Source organism: Pieris napi, chromosome 3, assembly GCF_905475465.1.
Source record: "Pieris napi chromosome 3, ilPieNapi1.2, whole genome shotgun sequence".
Taxonomy (NCBI): Eukaryota; Metazoa; Arthropoda; class Insecta; order Lepidoptera; family Pieridae; genus Pieris; species Pieris napi.
In genome coordinates, this window is record NC_062236.1 from 1,259,760 (window position 1) to 1,284,672 (window position 24,913).

Genomic DNA, 24,913 nt, shown 5'->3' on the forward strand with positions numbered 1-24,913 from the left:
TAATTACGACTATATGTATGTGTTGAAATCATACATTTACTCACACACACCATCACTCCAAGGCTCACACCACACATGGACTAAAAATATAAATGAATAAATCAGTGGGGCAACAACCTTTTTAGGTGGACCTCAGATTTTTGTATCTGGGTGAACAGCCTCCTGTGCCTGACACACGCCGTCGACTTTACATAGCGAATGTTAAATGCGCTCATATAACGAACGTCCATTGGTGCACAGCCGGGGATCGAATCTACGACCTCAGTCATGAGAGTCGCTGAAGTCTAGGCCAACACTGCTCTACTACGACTAATAATATGTGTATGTTAAAATAATATTCCTTAGTGGTATATTTATATATTGCTGTCAAACTGGATAGGGTGGGACCTCCCATCACAGCCTTGCTTAAAGGGATGTAAACAACAACTTAATGATCATTCATATGTATCTACTTTGTATGTATTTTTATGTTAAAGAAGTACAGTATTTGTATTTAAAATTAAGTTTCGAAAAAGCCTATCCTTTTTTTATGTAACAATAGGTAAACGGGCAGGAGGCTCATCTGATGTTAAGTGATACCCATAGCCGTAAGGCTCGCAAGTGTGTTGTCGGCCTTTGAAGAATTGTTATGCTACTTAAATACTTCAGTGGGCAGCTGGTTCCACATAGTAGTGGTGAGCGGCAAAAAGAAACGCTCAATTGTTTTCGTGGAGAGCAAATTTGACAAGATGCCAACTATTTGATTGATATATTCGGTAGTTGGCTGATAAATTTTAAAGAAAGCATTGTTAAGTGTCTATCACATACATAATCCGCTGCTTCTTTTTATTTTATACTAGCTGATCCGGCAAACGCCGTTTTGCCATGTCATTATATCATTTATGGTTATTGTGCCTCACTCGACATATATAGGACACTCGATAGGTATAGTGTGTCGCGGACTTTTTTGTAGATATTTATAAGATCTACAATTACTTAGAACATTTTATGGTTCTATCTTTAATAGTTTAGGCAGGGTACGCAATAAGTAATAAGTAACAATAAGTAACTTTTTTGGTTGATTTTTTACACCTTGTGTCCGAAAAACCCTAATATCTTACGGAACCCTATTTTTGTTCAAAATTAAATATAGCCTATATTACTCGTGGATAATGTAGCTTTCGAATGGTGAAAGAATTTTTAAAATCGGTCCAGTAGTCTATGAGCCTATTCATTACAATCAAACAAACAAACAAACAAACAAACAAAGTTTTCCTCTTTATAATATTAGTGTAGACATAATTTTAATTCAATAAATAAATATTTGTAAGTGATAAAAAAACAATGAAATGAAACAAAAGCATAATAACTTTTAACAATATTAGATTGACATAATCACTATTTGTCGAATCTATACAACACATCTGTCGTACTACCGGATCACTGAATAATCTGGTTCAACTTGCTCGTAATTGGATGAAAACAAGACGCAGGAATGCTTCGAATAATCGGATCAAAAGTAAATCTTGTATACTTAATCAATACATCTGTTTGTATAGACATTTAAAGGTTGTTGTTTTTGTGTTGTGTTGCACTGAGCTTATTAATTTCTTTTGTATTCCTACAGCTAACATCAATTATAGAGCAGTGTTAGCCTAGTGCGACATTCCTGAGGTCGTAGGTTCGATCCCAGGCTGTGCACCAATGGATTGCCTATTAGATTACCAAATGATCATGAAACAGATACAGAAATCTGAGGCCCAGACCTAAGAAGGCTGTAGCGCCATTGATTTTTTATTTACAACAAAAACAATTAATACGCCATAATATATACAAAAAGGCTAAAATATTTACGAATAGCGATATAATAGAGAGAGAAAATCAATAAAAATAATTAAATACGTAATACCTAATACGGATAGTATAATTAATTTATGATAATTGATTATTTTCTTAAGCCCCAAAGCAACAGCAAGGCACAACCACTAGGAAGGGGGTTGACTGATTGCACTGGTGATGTAACCTCTGTCACAGGTTATATTACCAGTGGCCGATGCTGTGTCCCGGAAAGAAGTAAAGTATAAGTTACAATCTATCAATTCTAAAATATTACACTTCCAACTACAAATTTTAGTTTTTACTAGTAATTTTCTTTTTTAAAATACTTATTCGCTTAATTATATATATTTTTACTTCTTTATGATGAAAAATATCAATTAAATACGTCGCAATTCATGCGTGAATGTGACAAGGTTCCAGCGCATTAGCAATTTGTATGTAAAATAAGAAGCGAATGAGGTCAAGTCTTCAATCGAAAAAGTAGGTCGCCCTATCTACGGGGGCTTAGCTTGACAAAGTTAAGGAAAACAATTTAAGGAAACACGAAATGAGATTTGTCATCCCTAATATTGCGATACGTCTTGTCAAGGCTGTTATCAAGGTTGGACGTAATTCCTTTTGGAATACTTACCTATTTGTTTATTTAAATTTAGGAGTGCCATGCTGTTGCTTTCGGGATTCAGCCCAAAGGACAGTCAGAGGCAGTACCACTGTCTCACAGAAAACCGGTGTCAAGTGATGCAATGGGTTCATCTTATACTATTATACTTTCGTTTCGTGCGGTGAGAGACTCCCAGAGCCCGCCTTGAAAAGTATGAAGGTAGAGTTTGAACAGAGATCACACCAGAGAGTACCACAAGTTTCAGCTGTGGAGGATCCCCCAATTATATAGGATGTGGTGTACTTCAAGTTTATCCGAAAAATGCCGATTATATCTTTACCGCATTAGAAAATAATCAAAAAATCAATTATCATAAATTAATTACAAATGCATAAGTTCACTCCCGACACACAATAAAACTATTGAATATTCGAAATTGGTATGAATCATTTCATCAGTCAGGTAATAATAATGTTTTCGAAGCCGACTTTTACGGGTTATCTCTATTGATAATTGCCAAACAGATGGATTCCCTTTTCGTCTCATATACACACAGTACCACACACGACCACAGTATACATAAGAGCTGGACTGCTGACTTGTGTATCCCAACCTTTTTTAGGGCCATGTCCCAACTTAGCCTTTCTAAAATTCTTACGCACCCAAAATATACATAATTTTTAATATTAAAATTGAATTGTTCACTTAAGAACTTACAGGATAGTTTTTAGGAAGAAATCAATAGAAAATTGCTAACAAAACAAAATAAGTAAATTAATAACATATAATGAAAAACTGAAATTCAATCTGATTGATGTGGGGCGTGGGCCGCACGTAGGGAAACAAAACCAATTACATGCGTACGAGGTATGTACGATTTCTTAAAAAATAATAACGTGTTTAATTAGCCAGGAATTGAACCCAAGAGCTCATAATCCACAGGCTAACTAAGGGAAGCTTAAATGCCACCCACAAACCTGCCCGCCCTCCTTTATTCAAACGTCATCCTTGTTCATAATTTGTTTATTGTTACATCCCCGTCCCCGTCAATCCAGATTAAATTACGTAATTTAAATTAACATCCAAATTGAAACATCAATTAATTACTAATTGAGTAAGTTTTGAAATCGCTTTATTTGTAGGTATTGAAATTACGTATCCATCAGTGCTCTGCATAATTTGATATGCTTATTTTTTACACGCTTTATATTAGCTTCACCTGTATGTATGTACGTATGTAACCGACTCCTTCGGACTCGATTTTGACCCACTTTTAACGGACAAATTTAATTCAAACTTTCCGCACCTGTCAAAGATCGATGACAATGTAATAATCCGAAAAAAAAATGAAAAAAATAAAAAAAGTTTAACTAAAAAATAAAAAATAAATAATAGTTAAAAAAACTAAAAAAACAGGCTTTTAAAGCACATCAAACTAAAAAGTGAAAAATAATTCCTAATTTAGGCTGAAAATGGTAATGAACAAAAAATACTGGTATTATTGTGAAAAAGCGTGGGGCGCTCTGTGCCATATTTTTCGTCTATCGAGCAGTTTTTTTAAACTATTATTTATTTTTTTAAACTATTGTCTACCAGAATCGTGCTTTGTTTCACGTTCCTCACATAAACACTAACTATGCAAAAAACTCAGTTTCGTATCGCGCAGCCCGGACATACAACGACCAATATTTAAGCCTTGACTTGTTTAAGCTATCACGGAATTTGCTCAAAAGGAGTATTAAGAATATCCCCACATATACAGTATACACCCTCATATACGTACACTCATTCTCACACCATTCCTTTCTAAGTTTTGTAAATTTTTGTATATATTATGTATTCCATCTTCGGCTATACTTCTACCTTTAGTATAATTGTTTTTGTTGTATATAATTTCTGTTAGCTGTATTAATTAATACGAAATAAATACTTGTAATAAATAAATAGACACATTGAACTATAAATAAATCAGAGATAATAGCAATTACAGTGTAAACTGTATTGCAACGCTATAGAACTGTTTCATAATCGGACAGCATGGCAGAATACAAAATTCCACCCATATCACCTCGACGTCCGTTGGTCTATAACTGAGCCACCAGCTGAAGTGTATCCGAACAAATACGACTTAGGGTCCTTCAAGAAAAGAGCGTACTAATTCTTAAGGCCGGCAACGTACTCGCGAGCCTTGAAAGTCGTAGCATTGAGAGTTTCCACGGGTTTATCATAAACATCAGGTGAGCCTCCTGTCTGTGTGTCCCTGTTCTATCCGAGCCTGCACATTTTCTGGCGTTATTTTGTCTCATTCAAACAAATTCGAGTAATTTCCACGTTTTGATTGACTATAATTCAATACACACGTGTGTATAATACAAGAAAACCAATAGAATTACTAATTCTTAATTTCGAATTGCGTCATGAGGTGTCTCTTATATTCAAACTAAATAATTATACAATTTATACATAACTGTATATATACTCGCGTCAATTGCTTACCTTTCTTCTGTTCAGTCTGGGGCGGTGGCGTGGCTGGTGACTGCGCGCGCGCTTGTAACGTCGCGAGCAATTTCCGTTTATGGTTACACAGTTTGGTCAACTCTGCGCCGGAGGCTGCTTGGTACGGTTTGCTCACCACCTGTAAACAAACGAAAAACAATTAGCATTTTCTAGAAACTGGAAAACTTATTTTCAATCAAAACTTTAAACATCATATAAGTAGAAGTCGTTTTTAGTGCGAACTTTCCCCAACCGGCCACAAAATAACTATCTAGTATAATAAAAATAGGGGTTGATCGTAGAGGGTGAAAATTAGGGGTTGTACGTATTTTTGTATGTTGTATCATAAAAAAATAAAAAATTGTCTAAAAAATAAAAAATATTTTTTTGGGGTGGACACTCCTTATCACTTAGGTCCTGAAAGATAGATAGTAGCCGATTCTCAGACTTACTGAATATGCATAAAAAATTCATACGAATCGGTCGAGCCGTTTCGAAAGAGTATGGCAACGGACGTTGGGACACGAGAAATTTATATATTACATTTCGTTTTAATACATATTTTAATTCAGTCATTAATCTTTAAATTGAATGACTGTGTAAGTTCATTACCATGTCAGCACCTAAGCTCCAGAAGCTTTAAGCTTTTACTCGGCTTAGCAAGAGTAGAAGCGATATTGGTTTACGGGGCTCAGTTTGCTAATGCCTCTCCTAAGTTAACCTTTATTGTATGTAACTTATACTGCCTTACAATAAATATGACTAAATTTTATTTATTTATAAGTAACACTAGTACATATATATAAACTCACCGAAGAAATATTTTATTAAAAAACATGAAACATAACAAAATCAGAGAAAATATTTACCATAAAATAAAGTTGTACAAAAGATTACATATTTATAATTAAAACACTTTCTGGTGTTATAAGAAAATAAGAAATCGTAAGTAGTTAGGGCATCAGATTTCTGTATCTGATTCATAATCATTTGTCAATCTAATAGGCAAATAGGTGATCAGCCTCCTATGCCTAACACACCGTCGACTTATTGTGTCTGAAAAAAGTCCATTGGTGCACAGCCGGAGCTCAAACCTACGACCTCATGGCTGAGAGTCGAATTCTGAAGCCTCTAAACACTGCCCTTGCGGAACAATAACGGCAGAATATATACATATATATAGTTTAAGAAACGATATAAAAACAAGAAAACTTTAGAGGTGTCAAGGGACACCCGGATGGAACGAAATTCCTTTCGATTAATTTATATGTTAATTGGTATCATAATAGTATGATAGATTTTCTCGACACCAATCTTACCACGAAAAAAAAAACCAACATCACGAGGTGTTCCCAGGCGGTCACCCATCCAAGTACTGACCTCGCCCGACGTTGCTTAACCTCGGTAATCGGACGAGAACCGGTGTATTACAATAGCAAACAGCAAAAAAGTGTCGTGACAACTTTTCGTAAGAATTTTTTCCGTCTAGCCCCCTTTCACAACGCGCGATAAGGAACTTCGTTCCAATACTATATTTGAAAGTTACAAGTCCTTTAATCGAACGAAGTCACTTTAATATTATTACGTGAGAATCAATTACACTTAAAACAATCTCCTAAAGCCACGAGATTATTAACCACCTCTTATCAGAAGCAATTTGCATACGGTTGTACCTAATAGCAATACCCACTGACCATTGCAATCTCGATAAATGTACGTAGGACTAAATGCATTTAATAATTGGCATTGACAATAATGTTCGTGGGGAATTCAATATGTTCATCGTGTTAACTTTAGTTTTAGCTGTTTTGCTACGAGCTTGACTAATATATTTCAATTTAGATAGGTCTTTTAAAAAAAACAGCATCAAAAATAAATTTGAAAACTCATATGATGCGAAGGGTGTAAGTCGCCTAAACAGAACTATTTTTTTTTTTGTGAAACCAAAAACCATCGGCGCTACAACATCTTTAGGTCTGGGCCTCAGATTTCAGTATCTGTTTCATGACTCTCTATTAGGCAAGTAGGTGATTATACTTCTGTGCTTGACACACGCCGTAGACTTTTTGGGTCTAAGGAGAGCCGGTTTCCTCACGATGTTTTCCTTCACCGTTCGAGCGAATGTTAATTCGCACATATAAAAAAAGTCCATTGTTGCACAGTCGGGGATCGAACCTACGACCTCAAATGAGAGAGTCGTACGCTGAAGCCACTAAACACTGCTTTGGTGAAACTAGTGTAGTAAATATGAATGCAAAAACATAACAGAACACTTAGACTGTTGATGAATATTATCTTAGTTTACAAGTATTGTAGATGATAAAGTCAGCATAATTATACTTAGTAGCCATAATTATTTTATATTTTAATTAAAATCCGCTCTCTTTTACGGGCTTTATAGTTAGAAATGATACAAAAGATTCGTCAAAACATATCCTTTTCGAGTGATTCAATCACTAAAATATCTTTATGTAAATATTTCAAGTCAAACTTATTTTAAATTAAATGATTTTAGCAATAAACGGCACAAATTTTCACCAAATTCGAATTTGTTCCCTTTGAAGTAGAGACTCTTGGGCCGTGGAGTTCAAGTGCACAGGCGCTTATTAAAGATTTAAGTTGGTGTCTGGTAGATAGTACTGGTGACCCCAGAACTGGTGATTTCCTGGCTCAACGAATAAGTATCGCAATACAGCGTTAAAGGTACACTGTCACAGGGAACAAACTTTTAAAATTTGTTTTAATTTTTTTTTTAATAATTTTATTATTACTAGTACATAAGAAAATTGTAAAAACATATTATAAAATTGTAAATAAAACTTGTAGCAATATAATAAATTATAATCCAAACGTTAAATACATAATCTGTAGATCATGTAACAAAAAGTTGCTTCGCTTCTGGGGCTCTCAAAGGATGTCCGCACCTTAACAAGCCAAACTAATTTAGTACCAAATATTAGTTCGACGACTAACTTTGATTGCTCTACGCCATGTCTGCGATATAGCTTACAGAATTATCATATATACTTTATGAATAATAATTCAGTGGCCTTGGTCTCAGATTGTATTTTTTTATAGACTGTATCGGAGCCTGGAGGTTGCACAATGCACATGTCGATATTCTTAAATCTAATTGCGTAAAGCGTCCTTTGTTTATGATAATTGTAATGAAGCCCGTTTATTTTCAATCTTTACATAACAATATACAGTTTAGTGTTTTTATACACATTTTCTTTGTTACTGAAACGGTTTAGGTTGGCAACGCACTTGCGAGCCTTCTGGCAAGTGAGTGACCATGGGCGGCGGCATCACTTATCATCAGATGAATCTCCTGCCCGTTTGCCTCCTAGAACGGGCGCCCTCATATAGTTGTCTTTAAAGCACCCATGGCCACTTGTTTTAGGCATAATGTAAGGCTTAATTAATAGTTAATAACTTTTGGTTTTCGTCTTATATTCTCATTTCCTTAATAGCAAGTGTTAGTTGCGGACTTAAATAAATTCGTTCATTTGCTTGAATATATGTACATTGTACAATGTACATGTATGTATGACTTTGTTATATGTAATACTTGTGAAAGAAAACAATAGCTTACACACAGAAAGCTACTCCCCAACTCACTGATCAGAGATTTAGGTCCCCTGGTCGCTTTTTACCTTTATAAATGCACCTCTAAATAGTGCGTCGTAATCACTCTATCTTATCACAATCTCATAATCATTTGACCAACATTGTTTTAAAAACAAAAGAATACTAATAATCCCAGTCAAGGCCCCGAAACCGAGTACAGGACATTACATCATCCAATTACTCTAACATAAAAACCTTATTCAATTACGTAATCAATCAACCAGATTATCTCATCTAAGTATTTTTTTATTATACCTTTATTTCGACACAAATTATTATTAGCTACATTAGTTGAAATCCTTCATTAGACATTACATTTGTAAGAATTTTACTAACAAAAACACAGATTAAGGAAAATTATCTACTTCACAAATAATAATGGCTATAATGGGTAGGTACCTGTCCTTGATATATAAATAATATGATAGTAATGTGCGCATCAAAATAACACACAGGACTATTACGGTTTCAATAATAAACGTATTAATAATACACACATAATATATATATATGCGTGTTGTTCCCACGAGAATGTAAGTGCGTGCTCCTATTTTATCATACCTACTGCTGATAGAGGACAAATCTTTGTTTTTTATTAAATAGTATTTATGTTTTTTTGTCAAATTTTCTTTTTTTTGTATTATTAATTTATTATTCAAGATGTCATTTGGAACATGGTGTAATGGTTGCAGCTCCTTACAAACATTTTGTAAAACAAAAACACTTGGTGATTAAAAAGAGTGGCGGAGAGTTTATTGCCAGTTCTTCTCGTCCGTTCTACGCCCTTGATTTGAGAACTATCAGTAAATTTAAAATTAGAAGCATTAAATTTATATTTGTTTATTGACATTCATAAGTGTACACTGTGTTAACTTAATGAATAAATGATTTTGAATGTTGTTAATAATGATAATTTATGTCATCCACATTAAAATTTGATTTACCATCTCTTCCTATTATAGTATATATATGATAAACTTATAATAATATTTAATTGAAAATAAATTACACTTATTTGTATCTATACTAAATAATATCTATTTTCTGATCAGTTTGCAAGAACCCCTGCGGAGGACCGCTCGAAGGATCTCCAGGTATCTCTGTCATGGTCAAGCTACATCCAGCTCGAGCCATTAATGCCAGCAGTTTAGGGTATTAGTAGATAATGCATATTGTGTGTGATATTTTATTATAATAATTATTGTTCTGATCTGATCTGATTTTACGTTTTATCTTGTCTGTATATGTCCAAGCATATGTTACACATGAACAATTTCGGACAATGTTACGTACAAAATCAGCGTCGCGCAGTCTATTTTCGAATCCAGTGCATCAATATACCTACTGCAACGATCAAACACGCAGATACATTAATTACTACGAGCGTGCAAACGCTTGCAAATTAAACGTGGACGTGTTAGCCCGTTTTTATTAATCAAGTAATATAAACCGTGAAACGGAATGTTTATGAGTTTACAATCGATTTATCAAATGCGTCACAAGGAAGTCTATAAAGCATTGAATGGTAGATTAACGAGCCTAGAACTATAGGTACAATGGCAATACGAATTATTATTATTATTATAGCCTCGTTTATTTCCATAATGAATAATATATTAAACAAGTATATCACATGATTAACTATTACATAATATGTGCATTTATTAAAAAAAAAAAATATTACTATTAATAATCCTTAAATATAAATTCCAACTATAATTAATATTTTCAATGTATATAATTTTTTTTAAATCATTTAATAAATAAATTAAAAATTCATTTTTATATATCATTATGGACCCCTCTACGGGTAAAAGCCTCTTCCATTTTGCTCCACATCTGTCTGTCTTCTGCTTTGGTGATCCAGTTTTCACCAACTTCTCTTTTTATTTCATCAATCCATTTTTCCATTCTCATTCAAATTGGCACACCGTGTGCAGCTTGATCCAATTTGCAAGATACGATAGCTTACATATACATAGTTATAATTCTACTGTACGTGTATACTGTATAGTTTATACTGTATATATGTCACTGAACTCCTCTTAAACGGCTGCACCGATTTTAATGCGTTTAGGTGGAGCCCTGGATGGTTTTAGATTCACAAATCAGCCCGGCAGATGGCGCTGCTGTCGGTACTTCCATACTTTGTTTAATATCCTAATTGCTTGAAATATCATGCAGGACAACGTCTGACGGGTCCGCTAGTCATAATATAGGATACGAATGTTTATATTAACTAAAAAGTTCGTATGCAAAAAAATTACAATAATAGCGGTCATACATTTTTTCGATACCAATTTAATAGTATGATGTCTTTAGCCTAAAAATAGGTTTCAGTTTCGGCGATTACGTCTTCATCAACGCAAACTTTCTATCCAGCCAGCATTCTCTTAAGGTCTGAGAACAGTTTAACGTCGCCGGAGACCAAATCTAGAGAATACGGTGCATTTCGATAATGTAAATAACAATTATCAAGTTCTAAATAGACTTAATGCCTTGACGTCTGAAAATGAATCTCAGCTGCGGGTATTAAACCGAACAACTCCTCTGAATACTCTCCATGGTAAATGCGGTATTTCATTAAAATAAACGTTTTGGCGTATATTATCAAAATTTATATCAAATATATTTACTGTGTATTATAGGCGAAATTTTAACTTTGGCAATAAGAATGTACTCCGAGTCTTTATACTTAAATGATTCCAATAAACATTGGTTTCTTTGGATGCGTCGAGACAACCATACATTCAGAAGGCAATTTCAGTCAACATCGGTTTCCATACAACAGCAGACTAGTTATAGACAACAGTGCATGTAGGCTTTCATTAAGCGTCGTCGTAGCAATATCCTACAATACACTAAATCCAATTCAAATGATGGACGCGTCAGTACACGACAACATTCTAATTAATAGTTACATTTCACTGAATAATGTGCGTGTTTCATTGCGCTGTTTTAAATTTAAAATCTCTGATTTCTCTCAGTTTGTTCTAATGTTTTTTTGCATTAATTGCTAAATATAAACTGTTTAATTAGGAATTTTAAGGCACCTTAGTGGTTTTTGGTATTTTCTTTTATATAAATTAAGCATTAATAAATGTTAAAAAAATAATTCGTTATTACTTTGTATACTCGATAAGATTAAAACAAAATATGATTGTGTACATGATTCTTTAGATTTTTATAATATAAGGACGCACATATAAAATATTTATAAATAATTTTTCGTACGTGTAAGAGTAAGATAAGAGTAATAATAAGAGATTAATCTGAGCGTTTTCTAAGGCAGTTTTTGCGCGCACCACCACAAAGTGGAACCAGCAGCCTACTGAAGTATTTCCAAACCAATTCGACTTAGGGTCCTTCAAGAAAAGAGCGTACCAATTCTTAAAAAGCCGGCAACGCACTCACACTCTAGCATTGAGAGTGTCCATGGGCGGCGGTATCCCTTAACATCAGGTGAGTCTCTTATTCAATGTAAAAAAATCATACCGGAAAAACAATTTCAAAGTTATCGCTCAACATCTATCTAAAAAGTATATCATAATAGTCTGTTTATTATAAGAGAATTAAATATTGTCCTTTAAATTGTCAAGTCATTCAAACACATTTTTTATCTTTTCAGCTTTGAACTTTGGTCATATGAACGCCCTGGTCCGAATCAGCCAATCTCAATACACAAAGGAAAAATCGTTAAATAATGGACACTACTGCAATCCGTTTGAATTCAATTAAACCCGTTTTCCCCCACCTGCTACCAAAAATAAAACAAAGGACTGCAAATCAATGAGTCACTTGATTCAGTTCAAGTGAAAGAGCCGCAATTTGCGCAATTAGCATAAATGTTATACCAGACAATTCCTTTTATGACGGTCTACTAGAGAAATATACATTACCTACACACACATACAAAATATTATTAGAGTGTTACTTAAATAGTTGCGGGAGTCGGTACGGAATAAGTTTAAGTAATTAAACATTTAATTACTTTTTTAAGATAATAGGAGGCACAACTTGGACAAGAAGAGCAAATAACAGAAAAGAATGGAAACAGCTGGAAGAGGCCTACGTGTCACAGGACACGCTGATTACCAAAAACGGGTCATATGATGTATTAGATTAAGTTATATTTATGTGTTACAATTAAGTGTTTTTTTTTATGTAACTTAAATAATTGTTATTACATTGTACTGGGTGTCAGCAATAAAGGCTAATCAATCAATCAATCAATTAAATATTATGACACTATCTAGTCAATATATTCTTGAAGCCTTGTTGTATGTACAAAACAATTTAAACGATTTTAAAACAAATGGTGACTTTCACCAGTATAATACTCAAAACAGACCTAATTTGAGTGTACAACCAACCAGAAGATAAACCACTCCTTATATGGAAATTGTATTCGTTTTTACATAAAACTACTGAGCGAAATTAGAGAATTATCACTAAATAAATTCAAAGCCCTTTTAAAACGTAAATATGAACGTAAGACGAATATTTAAATGATCCTAATCCTTGCGATTGATTTTCTCCAGTTCAAACAATTTGAATGACACAAAACTTAGCGATTAAAAAGATTGGCGGAGAGTTACTTGCCAGTTCTTCTCGCCCGCTCTACGCCCTTGACTCGCGAACTGGTAGTAAATGTAAATTTAGAATTATTTTAACTTCTTTTCTGCCGTTCATAAGTGTACTTGTTTACCTTAATGAATAAACTTATGTTGACATTTGTAAAATTATCCAAAGAAATCACGCGAATAGACACAGAAATGGCGAAGATTGCTCTTACATGTAAATGAACTCCAAGTGAATAAATCTTAGAACAAGTGATGCAATAAATAAAGAAGGAAGTGAGACAAAACAAGTTAATGAACGACATTAAAGGGATACTTTCCACGCCCTTTAGTCCTTTAGGTTAGTCACCCTCTCAGATTTCTCCATTTATTCTATTTCCTCCGGAAGCCCGTAAATCTTTCGAGCGAAAATAGAGCCTTTCGTGTATTAATAGTGTCATTCATAGCTTGTTTCAATTTAGGGATGTCAATCTGAATATTTAACATTGAAATTCACCTAGCAACGTAATGAAAATAAAACCAGTGGCGCTAGAACCTTTTAGCCTCAGTTTTCTGAAATTTTTTCATCTTTTATTTTTCTTAATTCACACCCTAAAAGTCACCGTTCTGTGCTTGACATACACCGGCGTTTTTCTGGGTTTAAACCCGGTTTTATAACGATGTTTTTTCACCGTACGAGCAAGTGATAAACGCGCACATAGAAAATCCATTAGTGCACAGCCGGGGTTCGAACCTACAGCCTCAAAAGTCGCGCCCAACCAATACTGCTAATAAAAAGAAACTTAATGATATGAAATAAATTTTTTGTTCATATTTATACAAATCTAGAACTTTAGATTTCCGAGACTTATAGAAAGATATGTTAGGAATTTAATTGTCATTAAAATATTTAAAGTGTAGAAAATTAATACAAATTATAAATTTAATTTATTTCTTCGATAATAAAAACACGTGGCATTTTAATTTACAATTCGTCATTTGAGATTTCAATAATTTATTTTGAATATTTAAATTATTTACGAAATTTTAATTTTAAAAATAGAATTTCTATCAGGTAATTCCTTGTCACTCTCAATCGCTCTCTCCCTTTTCTTCGAGAAAAACGCTGCACATCTTCGTGACGCTAATGTTAAATATTACCCTCATGCGCCGAAAGAAATTTCACTTCAAAAAGCACACAAGACTTAGGGTCCTTCAAGAAAAGAGCGTACCAATTCTTGAAAGGCCGGCAACGCACTTGCGAGCCTTCTGGCATTGTAAGTGTCCATGGACGGCGGTATCACTTAACATCAGGTGAGCCTCCTGCCCGTTTGCCTTCTATTACATAAAAAAAAAAGCATAAATCACTCGTCTATCGTTAACACATTAACGTCGTATTACAAATGCTATATTCAAAGTGAGACAACGGCTATCCAGGTGCCTTAATTTGTCGCCCGCCACTAATTAACACGAACATTTACCGGTTCCCAAGTTGACTGAGTTACCAGCGCCACCCCACATCGACCGAAACTCGCCCGAATTCGGGAAATGCATTAACTTCAGAGTGGATACGTGTGGCTTTAATTACGTTCGGTCGTGAAACTGTTTCCAATTAGATCTTTTAATTAAACCGCTCTTTGTTTTTGTTTAAGCGCCGTTATTAATTTGTTTGGGATATGTCAGCGAGTTGTTTACACTACTTTTGATTGGTTACAGTCTGCTATGAATATCCTTTATTATCTCAATTCGATTGCCAGTCGTATTACAAATCGATCTACTTTGTTGAAATTGTGCCCTTGTGGCAAATTTTATATACGTTTAAGACCAATGGATAGCTGCGACTCCAATAGCACTACTTACAGTCTCTATTAAAGGGAAGACACTCTGTTCTTGTGTTCTATTTTTTTTTCATAAACAAGCGTCTTAAGCGCTGTCAAGTATGTCAAACTTCATACAGTTTGACAGCTGTTGGAACTAGATTTAAGTTCGATTGATATAACACACTAAACACCACAGTATCTAAATTAAAATTAGCTTAAATGTAGTATGTACATCTTTGTCACTTAGATATTTCAAATAAATAAATCAATGGTGCTATAACCTTTTTAGGTCTAGGCCTCTGATTTCTGTTTCTGTTGTCATGATCATTTGTTAATCTAATAGACAAGTAGGCGATCAGCCTTCTGTGCCTGACGCAAGCCGTCGACTTTTTGGGTCTAAGGCAAGCCTCACGATGTTTTCCTTCACCGTACGAGCACCGTGCACAGCCGGGGATCGAACCTATAACCTCAAGGATTAGAGTAGCACACTGAATTCAGTCCAACACTGCAGATATTTCAAGTACTGTCCTCGACAATTTGATAACAATTTTTAATAACTAAATCTATAATAGAAGAATATGTCGACTAACCATCGGATTTGCACAGTAACGACCCAACAAGATAAGTGACCGAATCGCTTTGAAATTCCCCTCTTTATTTATTTAGGTCAAGCTCTTAACCGGTCACTAAGCGTTGCTAGGGGAAAAATTGCTAATTTGCGCCGATCACTTTTGGTGCAGTGTTTCCGAACCGTTTTTGTGCCATGCACCACCATAGCCTTACTAAGTAAAAATACTAAAAATACAAATAATTATTTTTAAAAAATTATAAATTTTCCAATTTGACCCCCCCCCCCTTAATTTTCAAATTGCCCCCATGTGGGAATAGACTGGTGTAATAGATACGTGTGTTAATAATATTATTTTGTTATCAGGCATATAATCCATTCAATAATGTGAAACACGATTCGGTAATGGGCTGATTGTATTTTTTTTTGACGTTCATAAGTGTACATTGTGTTACCTATATGAATAAAAAATGATTTTGACTTTTGATTAACTTTAAAAACTATAAAGATCTATCACGTACCAAATAAAGATAATAAAACAATTTTCAGCCCTTGAAGAAATAGGGCGAGGCACGATTAGGTAATGAGATAAGGGTCAATCTCACTTCGCCGATAACACGTGTAGGTCACGTAAATAGACCCCTCATTGAGACATTCAGGAGTACTTAGACACGTGTGCATAAAGGAAATAGGTCACGCTTTGATGGCGGTTGACAGCTTAGAACAGACGTAATTTATAAGTCATAAAAGGTTGAGAGGAAATTCACAAAACTCATCGTAAATATTTTTGGCAGTTTTTCCGCGTACCGCCACTGTATGGAACCAGATGCCAATCAAGAAAAGAGCGTAACAATACTTAAAAGGCCGGCAACACACTTGCGAGCCTTCTGGCAATGTGAGTGTCCATGGGCGGCGGTATCACTTAACATCAGATGTGCTGTGGTGGGCGGCCAAAACTGTCTTTAAAAAACGCTCAGTTGTGGAACGACGGACGTCGAGGTAATACGTAACCTGCTTGCCTTTTATAAAAAACCAAATATCTGAAGCCCAGGCCTAAAAGGTTGTAGCGCCACTGGTATATAATATAAACTATATAATATATATTGATATGTCTTAAATTATGCATTGTTATAATATCCACAAGCTATTACCTATTCATGTAGGAACCACCCACTTGCGCATTGGCATCGGAAAGCGATCAAGTCACACTACACAATAAACTACGATAAGGAAGTTGCAGTCAGTTGTAGATTTAGGATAATTTGCAAAATGTCTACTTGTATACAAAATGTTATTTTAACAGCGTTCCCAGCATTATTTCTTCAAAAGAATAGCATACACATCACAAACAAAAGAAATATACTAATACGTACTTCATGAAATAAACATAATAACATTAAGCTTATTATAAATATAGTAATATCTCAGGCATATATGAAATAACATAGCAATAATAAAAAGATTTTTGTGTGTAACAACAAAATCATAATTACTATATATGTTAGCGTTTCCTGTTTGTTTATTTCAAGACGGAAACATAACAGAAACATTACAAAAAACAAATAAAAATGTTATTAAAATAAGAGTAGGTAATATGAACTCATACATAATATATAGCTATTATAAATATAGTAATGTCTCATCAGGGATATATGAAATGACATAGAAATAATAAAAATATTTTTGTGTGTAAGGAACACACTCAAAATTACTACACCAAGCCACGAGAGGCTAGTTACAATTTAAACATGAAAAACAAGAGACAACTTAGAACTGGATAGACCAAATGAAAGAAACAGCAGGTGGTACATGGCAGAGAGTGCCACAGTGCAGTGAGGAATGGTGGGATTTGTAGGCCTTTGCCAAAAAATGCATATAGATACCTAAAAGAAGATTGAAATAGTAACGTGTTTAAATGTAAAAGTATCTGAATTAAAGGCTTTTATTATTATTATAATCGGGTATTTCATTTGTTAATAAAGTATATATATATAATAACAATCTCTTCCCAACCATTCACTTTATAAACATCGCTATCCAGTCGGGAGTTAATCTCGTTCACAATAGTCAATAAACAGTTAACACAAAGCCACGTATCGCACCACCGAGGTACTGGAGCGCATCGCAACTGTCTACATGTCGTCGTGGGACAGGCGAAACTGACAGCACGTCAAATGTCCGTTACACGTATTTGCATAGTCACACAAAACGTACCTAGTCTAGACTAAAAAAAGATATCAACTTTGCGTTACAAACACACGTCAACGTGTAAATGAAGGAATGATTAAACAGTATAATTTAATTATACATATACAAGTTAATAAATTATTAAGCTACGGGCTTAAATAACAGGCGATTTCTTCCATGCGGGAAACATGGAAAAATAAATAAGAAATAACTTCTAAGAGTAAAAATTATATGCTAAACTAAAATATAAAGAAAAAAGACTCATCTTAGTGGTTTTTTTATAGAGAAGGGGGCAAACGGGTAGTAGGCTCACCCGATGCTAAGTGATAACCCTTGGAAACTCTGAATGTCAGATGGCTCGCGAATGCGTTGTCGGCATTTTAAGATTTGGTACGCTGTTTTCTTGCAGGACCCTTAATTGAATTGGATCTTAGGGTTAATGAATCATAATAAATATATATAAGTAGCTAATTATAAGGTAGGCTCAAGAAGATGATACCTTAATGAATTTAAAGAATGAGCTCTTCTGATTTCAAGGAGAAGTTCCGAAGCAGGATACATTGCATTTATAAGTAAGTTTCAAGAATTACTAATTTACCTCTATGAAGTGATTTAAATACTTCATTTTACAAAATACCTATTCTGTCAGCAGCTTCAAACACTGCCGAAGGCCGCCAAGTCGGAAGTGAAAAATTTACATTTCAATAATTACAATGTTATATTGTCATTCATCTATAAATTATTCAACACGGAACATAATTATATATGAACACGCAAGGCGAGTTACTAATTAATTAGTTATATCACTTAACGTCCGATTTCCCCGTCTCGCCGTGACATGCGTACACCGTATGTTACAAAGCGCCCCCTATACACGTTTACTAAGAGGCAACGAACCATATCAGGTCACGGTACAGGCTTTATTACCATTACGTTACAATAATTGTTTCTATGTAACACGTTATTGATATGTTTTCATATTAGCTGTGGCTCGTTTGGCTTCATAGACAATGCCTTTACGAATTATTCAAGCGTGTAATCTTGGAATCGTCGAATATTAAAAAAATACGAGAGGTTCGAAATTTAAAAGCAATTTTTTTGTTGTATACATTATACCGGTAGACACTGTCTGTGGCGCTATAATCACAATAATTTTTACGTTCTAAATTTAAATTTTCATATTCACAGTCTATGCGAAAATTTCAATTGACTGTGAAGACTGGCAATTCTTCTCTCCTACATGTTTAAATTATGTGTCTACATATTAGTCTAAATTAAATTAAACAAACATTCTAAATTTAAATTTTCATTTTTACAGTGTATGCGAAAATTTGAATTGAGAACTGTGAACTTCGAACACTGGCAATTCTTCTGTCCTACATATTTAAATTATTTCTATACATATTATTATAAATAAACAAACAAAGCCTTATACTAAATAGTAAGGTTCAAAAAGGTCATAAATATTCCGCTTTGTCTCAGACGTCCCACTTACAAAACTTTCAAATAGAAAGTGAATGAAGAGCATTGTTATTTGTGCGTCATAAGAAAGCTTACATGACCTTAATGTAAGTAATCTTTGTAATATTGATATTTATTTCCATTATGCAACAAAGTGCCCCATACTTGGCGACCGTTGGAGATGGATGCAGCTGTTGTAGTCCACCACACCAGGGTTCAAGTCAGCAGAACAAGAGAATTGAGGTTACATTTAGGACGATAAGATGGTGAGATACGCTAGCTGTGTGGGTTCACAGTGGACGTAAAGACAAGGATACGAAAGGGAATGCTTAGGAAGCTTGGCCATGTAGAACGGAACGAGAAGCGGTTAACAAGGCAGGCAAAGAGAAGTCGTACTGGACCAAATCCAGAAGGTACTAGAGAAGGCACAAGTTAAAAGTACCCATAATCGACGAGCATAAACAGAGGTATATCAGGACCATAGCAAGTAATATATCTTATATATATATATATATATAAATTACGCGTCACGTTGCTATGGACTCCTAAACTACTAAACCGATTTCAATCAAATTAGCACACCGTGTGCAGTTTGATATAACTTAAAAGATAGGATAGCTTACATATGTATATAATTCTTCTGTACGTGTGTATGTCAGTGAACTCCTATAAACGGCTAGACCTATTTGATTTTTTTTTGTATGCGTTTGGGTGGTTGGTATAGATTCACAAATCAACCCGGCAGATTGCGCTGCAGTCAGTACTTTCATACTTTTTTTTTATATCCTAATGGCTTGAAATATGCAGAACAACGAACAACGAACAGTCGGGACCTAGTTGCTTATAAATTTAATAAATACTGTACTTCCAAGCACTTTGTATGAGTTTATATGAATTATATATCTACACTAACAAATCGCTCACCGCTCTTCCTACTGTAACACCAATAACACGCCCCTTAGCTCACTATCAGATCGGAACGCAACTTTCACCGACGAGAAAGTAGACGCGCTTAGAAAACATTAGCTTTACATATCCAGTTGAAGCTGGCTTTTTAATTCTATAACGTCTCAAGTGCAAAGAAAACTTGGTTTGGTAACAACTTTTATTCATTTACAAAAGCTTGCCAACGTAACTCATACTCAACATAAGTAAAATTAAATACAAGATTTAATATGAAAGGCACTTATAGTCAAACATCACCAACATGAAATAAAAATACATTCATAAGAACGATGAAATGCGAATGAACACATGTAAATTAATCAATGAAGTTTTTTATAAATTCGACAAATATTTAAATTACTAATCCTTAGGATTGATTTGCTCCAGTTCAAACAATTTGTATGACTCAAAACTTAGCGATTCAAAAGAGTAGCGGAGAGTTTCTTGCCAGTTTTTCTTATCCGCTCTTCGCCCTTGACTTGCGAATAGGTAGTAAATCGAAATTTAGAATCAATTTAACATCTTTTCTGTTGACGTTCATAAGTGTACTTGTTTACCTATATGAATAAAAAATTATATCTTATTTACACGAATAATTTCGTCTTTTTCGTTGTTCAAAGAAATCTTATGCCAGCAATCAAAAACACTTACAGAAAACACACCATAATTTGTTATTAGTTTTTTTCGTTATTAGTAACTTTAATATAATAAAAATTATTCGTAATAATTGAACACTGTATGAGCACGAAACCTGTTTCTAGATAATTGTCAATTGTAACTAGTTTATTATCTGTAATTAAATCTACAATATTTATGTTACAAAAATATATTTTCCTTTCCCATAAGTGATTACTCACAAGCCAATTGGTCTATCGCATATCAAAGTAGAACCTCAGGGATGAAGCTAAAGATACTAGACACAAACAATTTCTTACATAAATTTATCAACCAAAGGCGATGCGCATTCGAATTCCAATCGCGATATTCAACTTTCAATACAAAATATCGAATAAATCCTTCAGATTCGATACAATCGAACGAGGAAACGTGGGCCTTGATCGATCATTTAAATGTCACTTGTTGTTGCCACGCGGAACTCGCAGACAAGACAATGAGATTACCCACCATTACCCCATCGTAGATAGCATCGCTCATTATAATTGTACTGACATTTATATCCATCAAAACACTTCTCTTTGTGGTTAAAATATGAAATAACGAATAAATATTGCTATGTGTAAACCTTTCAGTGTTTTTAAGTTAAAAATAACAATACCCCTTACAAAATTCTTACAATACATAAATTATTATTATTATTAAAAGTTAAAGAAGAGGTCTAAGAAGCTTCAGATCGCTAGAAGATTTCTGCAATATAATAGTATAATCTGCGAGACGGCAGGCTCCCCCCCCCCCCTCGCCTATGAATATATAGGAATAGAAATATGTATATTAGGGGATTTCTTTACAAAATGTGTGTATAAAATAAGATAACGCAACATAAGAACATTGTAAGAATGTATAGCAATCCTTAAGGGCAGCCTTAACATCAGGTGAGCCTCCAGTGCGTTATATCAAAAAACAATTGTATGAAGGCTTAGGGTTAGATTAAAAGATAGACAGCATGAACTATGACTCCTAAATATCACGATCCACTACACTACGCTACTAGTCCGAACAACTCCTCTGAACACTCTCGATGGTAAATGCGGTAGAAGATGCAGATATATCCCACATCTCTACGCAACGCCAAGGGATCAAGCCGCTCGGAAAGTGGCTGGTCGTCGATCAAAATCCATTCCTACACATGTAGGCTAAAGCGAAACAAAATTCATTGCCTTAATATGAGCCAATAAATCTGAATATATAATACATTACACAGCATTATAATTATTTATATTACTTGAAGCTATAATTACAACTTGACGGCTTTTAAAACGCCTAGTTTTATTGTATATAATTTCTGTAAAGGTAATTAAAATCAAGTTACACAATTTTAGATTAAGCGACGTAAATTTTTGTTGCATACCCATTTCCTTAATAAAATATATAATGGCCGTGTATTTCCAATATATGCAAATGTACTGTTTAAATTTGTAATATAATTGTTTTTCATCAGTACCATTGTTACTCTTTCACGGGTAAAGGCCTGCTCCAGCTTTTCTCTAGGCTTTCTTTCTCCATTCGTTTCCTGCTAACACTTCTATATCTTCTATCCACCTTTTTTTAGGACGCTCTCTTCTTCTTCCCCTTTTGTCCTTTTCATATATTTGTCTTTGATTTTGCCACTTCTGTTTTCGGCATTATATAAGGCATCTATCTATACGTATAATTGTTTTTCGTCTTATATTTTTATTGTTTTAAAGCAAGTGTTAATTGCGGACTTATCATTCGTTCATTTGTTTGAATATACGACTATGTATGTATGAATGACTTTCTTCTATGTAGCACTTGTAAAGGAAAACCTTACACACAGAAATCTAATCACCGATGGGTACTAAAAAAAATGATTACGAAAGATGGTTGCAGCGGCATTTTGAATTAAGACTTATACAGAAATATGTGAACACATTAATTTGATCAGAACTAAATATTATATTTATATGCAAATCAATTTAAGTAGCCTTGAAAATGTCGACAAGTGTTAGGCACATTTAAAGTGCTATAAATGTAAATTTCCGTCAACAGACATTTGCTTTATTGTATTGTTTTGCAAAAACTTGTATCGCGTATTAAAATTTTATTTTATGAACGTTTTCAAGGTAGTTTTTTCCGCGCACCACCACTTGGGGTCCTGCAAGACAAGAGCGTACCAATTCTTAAAGGCCGGCAACGCACTTGCGAGCTCTCTGGCAATTTGAGTGTCTATGGGCTGTATCACTAAACATCAGATGAGCCTCCTACCCCTGATGCATTTTCGAATAAATATAAATAATTCGATTTCAAACCAATAAGAGTTTATCATCGCCAGCATTATTCATAAACGACCACTTCCTATTAAATTGACAAAAGAATTACATTATATTGAAATTCAGACAAGTTAATGGACTGTCCTCGAAGCTAGGAAGTGCAAAAAATCGTTATCTAGAAACCCACTTTGCTCATCCTTATCCGTCAATCAGGCGGGATCAATGCACTGAATCAAATCATATCTCGTGCATCTCAAGATGCAGTCGGGACAAAGAGGAATCGATACGAGTCTCACCTCCGCTCGGAGGACACTCCTTGTTATAGGGTTGTCAAAACATCCAATACACAGAATTAAATAGTATCTACATATTTAAATTAGGAACGTCTATGAACTTTAAACATAGAATATCATAAAAGTTACGGTTCTATGGATTTTAACAACGATATCAAAAATCATTTCAGTTTTTTTTATGTAATAGGAGACAAACGGGAATGAGGCTCACCTGATGTTAAGTGATACCGCCGTCCATAGACACTCACATTGCCGGGAGGCTCGCAAGTGCGTTGCTGGCCTTTTAGGGATTGGTACGCTCTTTTCTTGAAGGACCCTAAGTCGAATTGGTTCGGAAATAGTTCAGTGGGCAGCTAGTTCCACAAAGTGGTGGTGCGCGGCAAAAACTTTCTCCAAGGAGTTCTTATTACAACTTTAGACGCGCTCAATTTCTGTAGTCTATGTTTTATTTCAACCAATTATAAGATTAGATCAAATTGTGTCTGATGCTGAACAAAAATATAAACACGCTCATGTTTTACTAAACCTATATAGAGCCAACAAATCTAGGTATTTAAATATTAATTTTAATTTGTAATGGGTGTGTTCAAAACTAATCACATATAATAAACATTTAATAAAACTATTAACTTTTACGATGAACGCGGACACATGGTTTTGTATATAAATGACACATTTATGTAAATGACATTAACACACATGTATCATAGATGAAAATTGAAACCATCATATCCGATAGTATATAACACAGATCAGAGAATACTTCAAGTATTTGATTGAAAGATTCTACAGTAATGAAACGCTAAACAAAGATTTTCATACTTAACATTATGTCTGAAATTATTAAATCGCAGATAAATGATTACGTACTTTACAGGTCTACTGTGTGTGTAGACTAACACAAACAAAAAAATAACAACTTGTCAACGAGAGGAACGTAGTATACAAATTTAAAACTAAAGGACAAAATAAGAAAGAAAACCATAATTGTCTGCATTACAAAAAAACTTAAGTAAATGCAGACAATGGACAATGGCAGATGGTAAACAAGGTGGAAAGGAAAGAAGTTGGTGAAGAAAATTGGTAGAAAATGCTAAAGAGAGAGGGAGATGTAGTCAGTTGAAGGAGGCCTATACTCTACAAGAGGTCCTTGGAAAAAAGAAAATTATTTCTGTAAAAAATTGTATGAGTGTATCTTTTGTAAATATGATGTTTCAAGGAATAAATGTAGCCTAATTATTATTACTGTTAACTCAAGAAGGTAAAAACCGACGTGGAGCACAGCAAATACGTGCGAAAACAAAAGTTTTCTTTAACACTTGAAGATTAGATTTTTTTGTACTAAAAGCAGTGTTAGGTTTTTTTAGAAGCTTAAAGCGCGGTGCTCTAATAAAAAAAAATCAATGGTGCTACAACCTTTTTAGGTCTGGGCCTCAGATTTCAGTCTCTGTTCCATGATCATTTGTAAATTTAAGCAGATGATCAACCTCCTATGCCTGACGCACGCCGTCGACTTTTTGGGTCTAAGGGAAGCCGGTTCCCTCACGATGTTTTCTTTCACCGTTTAAGCGAATGTTAAACACGCACATAGAAAGAAAATCCATTCGTCAGCCGAGGATCGAACCTACG

General features: G+C 34.3%; 1 protein-coding gene across 4 annotated transcripts in view; it reads right to left on the reverse strand.

Annotated features, from left to right (window-relative positions):
* LOC125063741 overlaps positions 1 to 24,913 on the reverse strand; it is a 94,281-nt gene that overhangs the window by 21,417 nt on the left and 47,951 nt on the right. For all 4 annotated transcript variants that reach the window (XR_007119559.1, XM_047670326.1, XM_047670327.1 and 1 more), the window contains exon 3: positions 4,916 to 5,054. Coding sequence is in view for 3 of the 4 variants with exons in the window: in XM_047670326.1 (XP_047526282.1) it covers positions 4,916 to 5,054 (139 nt within the window). In the remaining variant the exon portion in view is untranslated. The remainder of the gene's footprint in view (positions 1 to 4,915; positions 5,055 to 24,913) is intronic.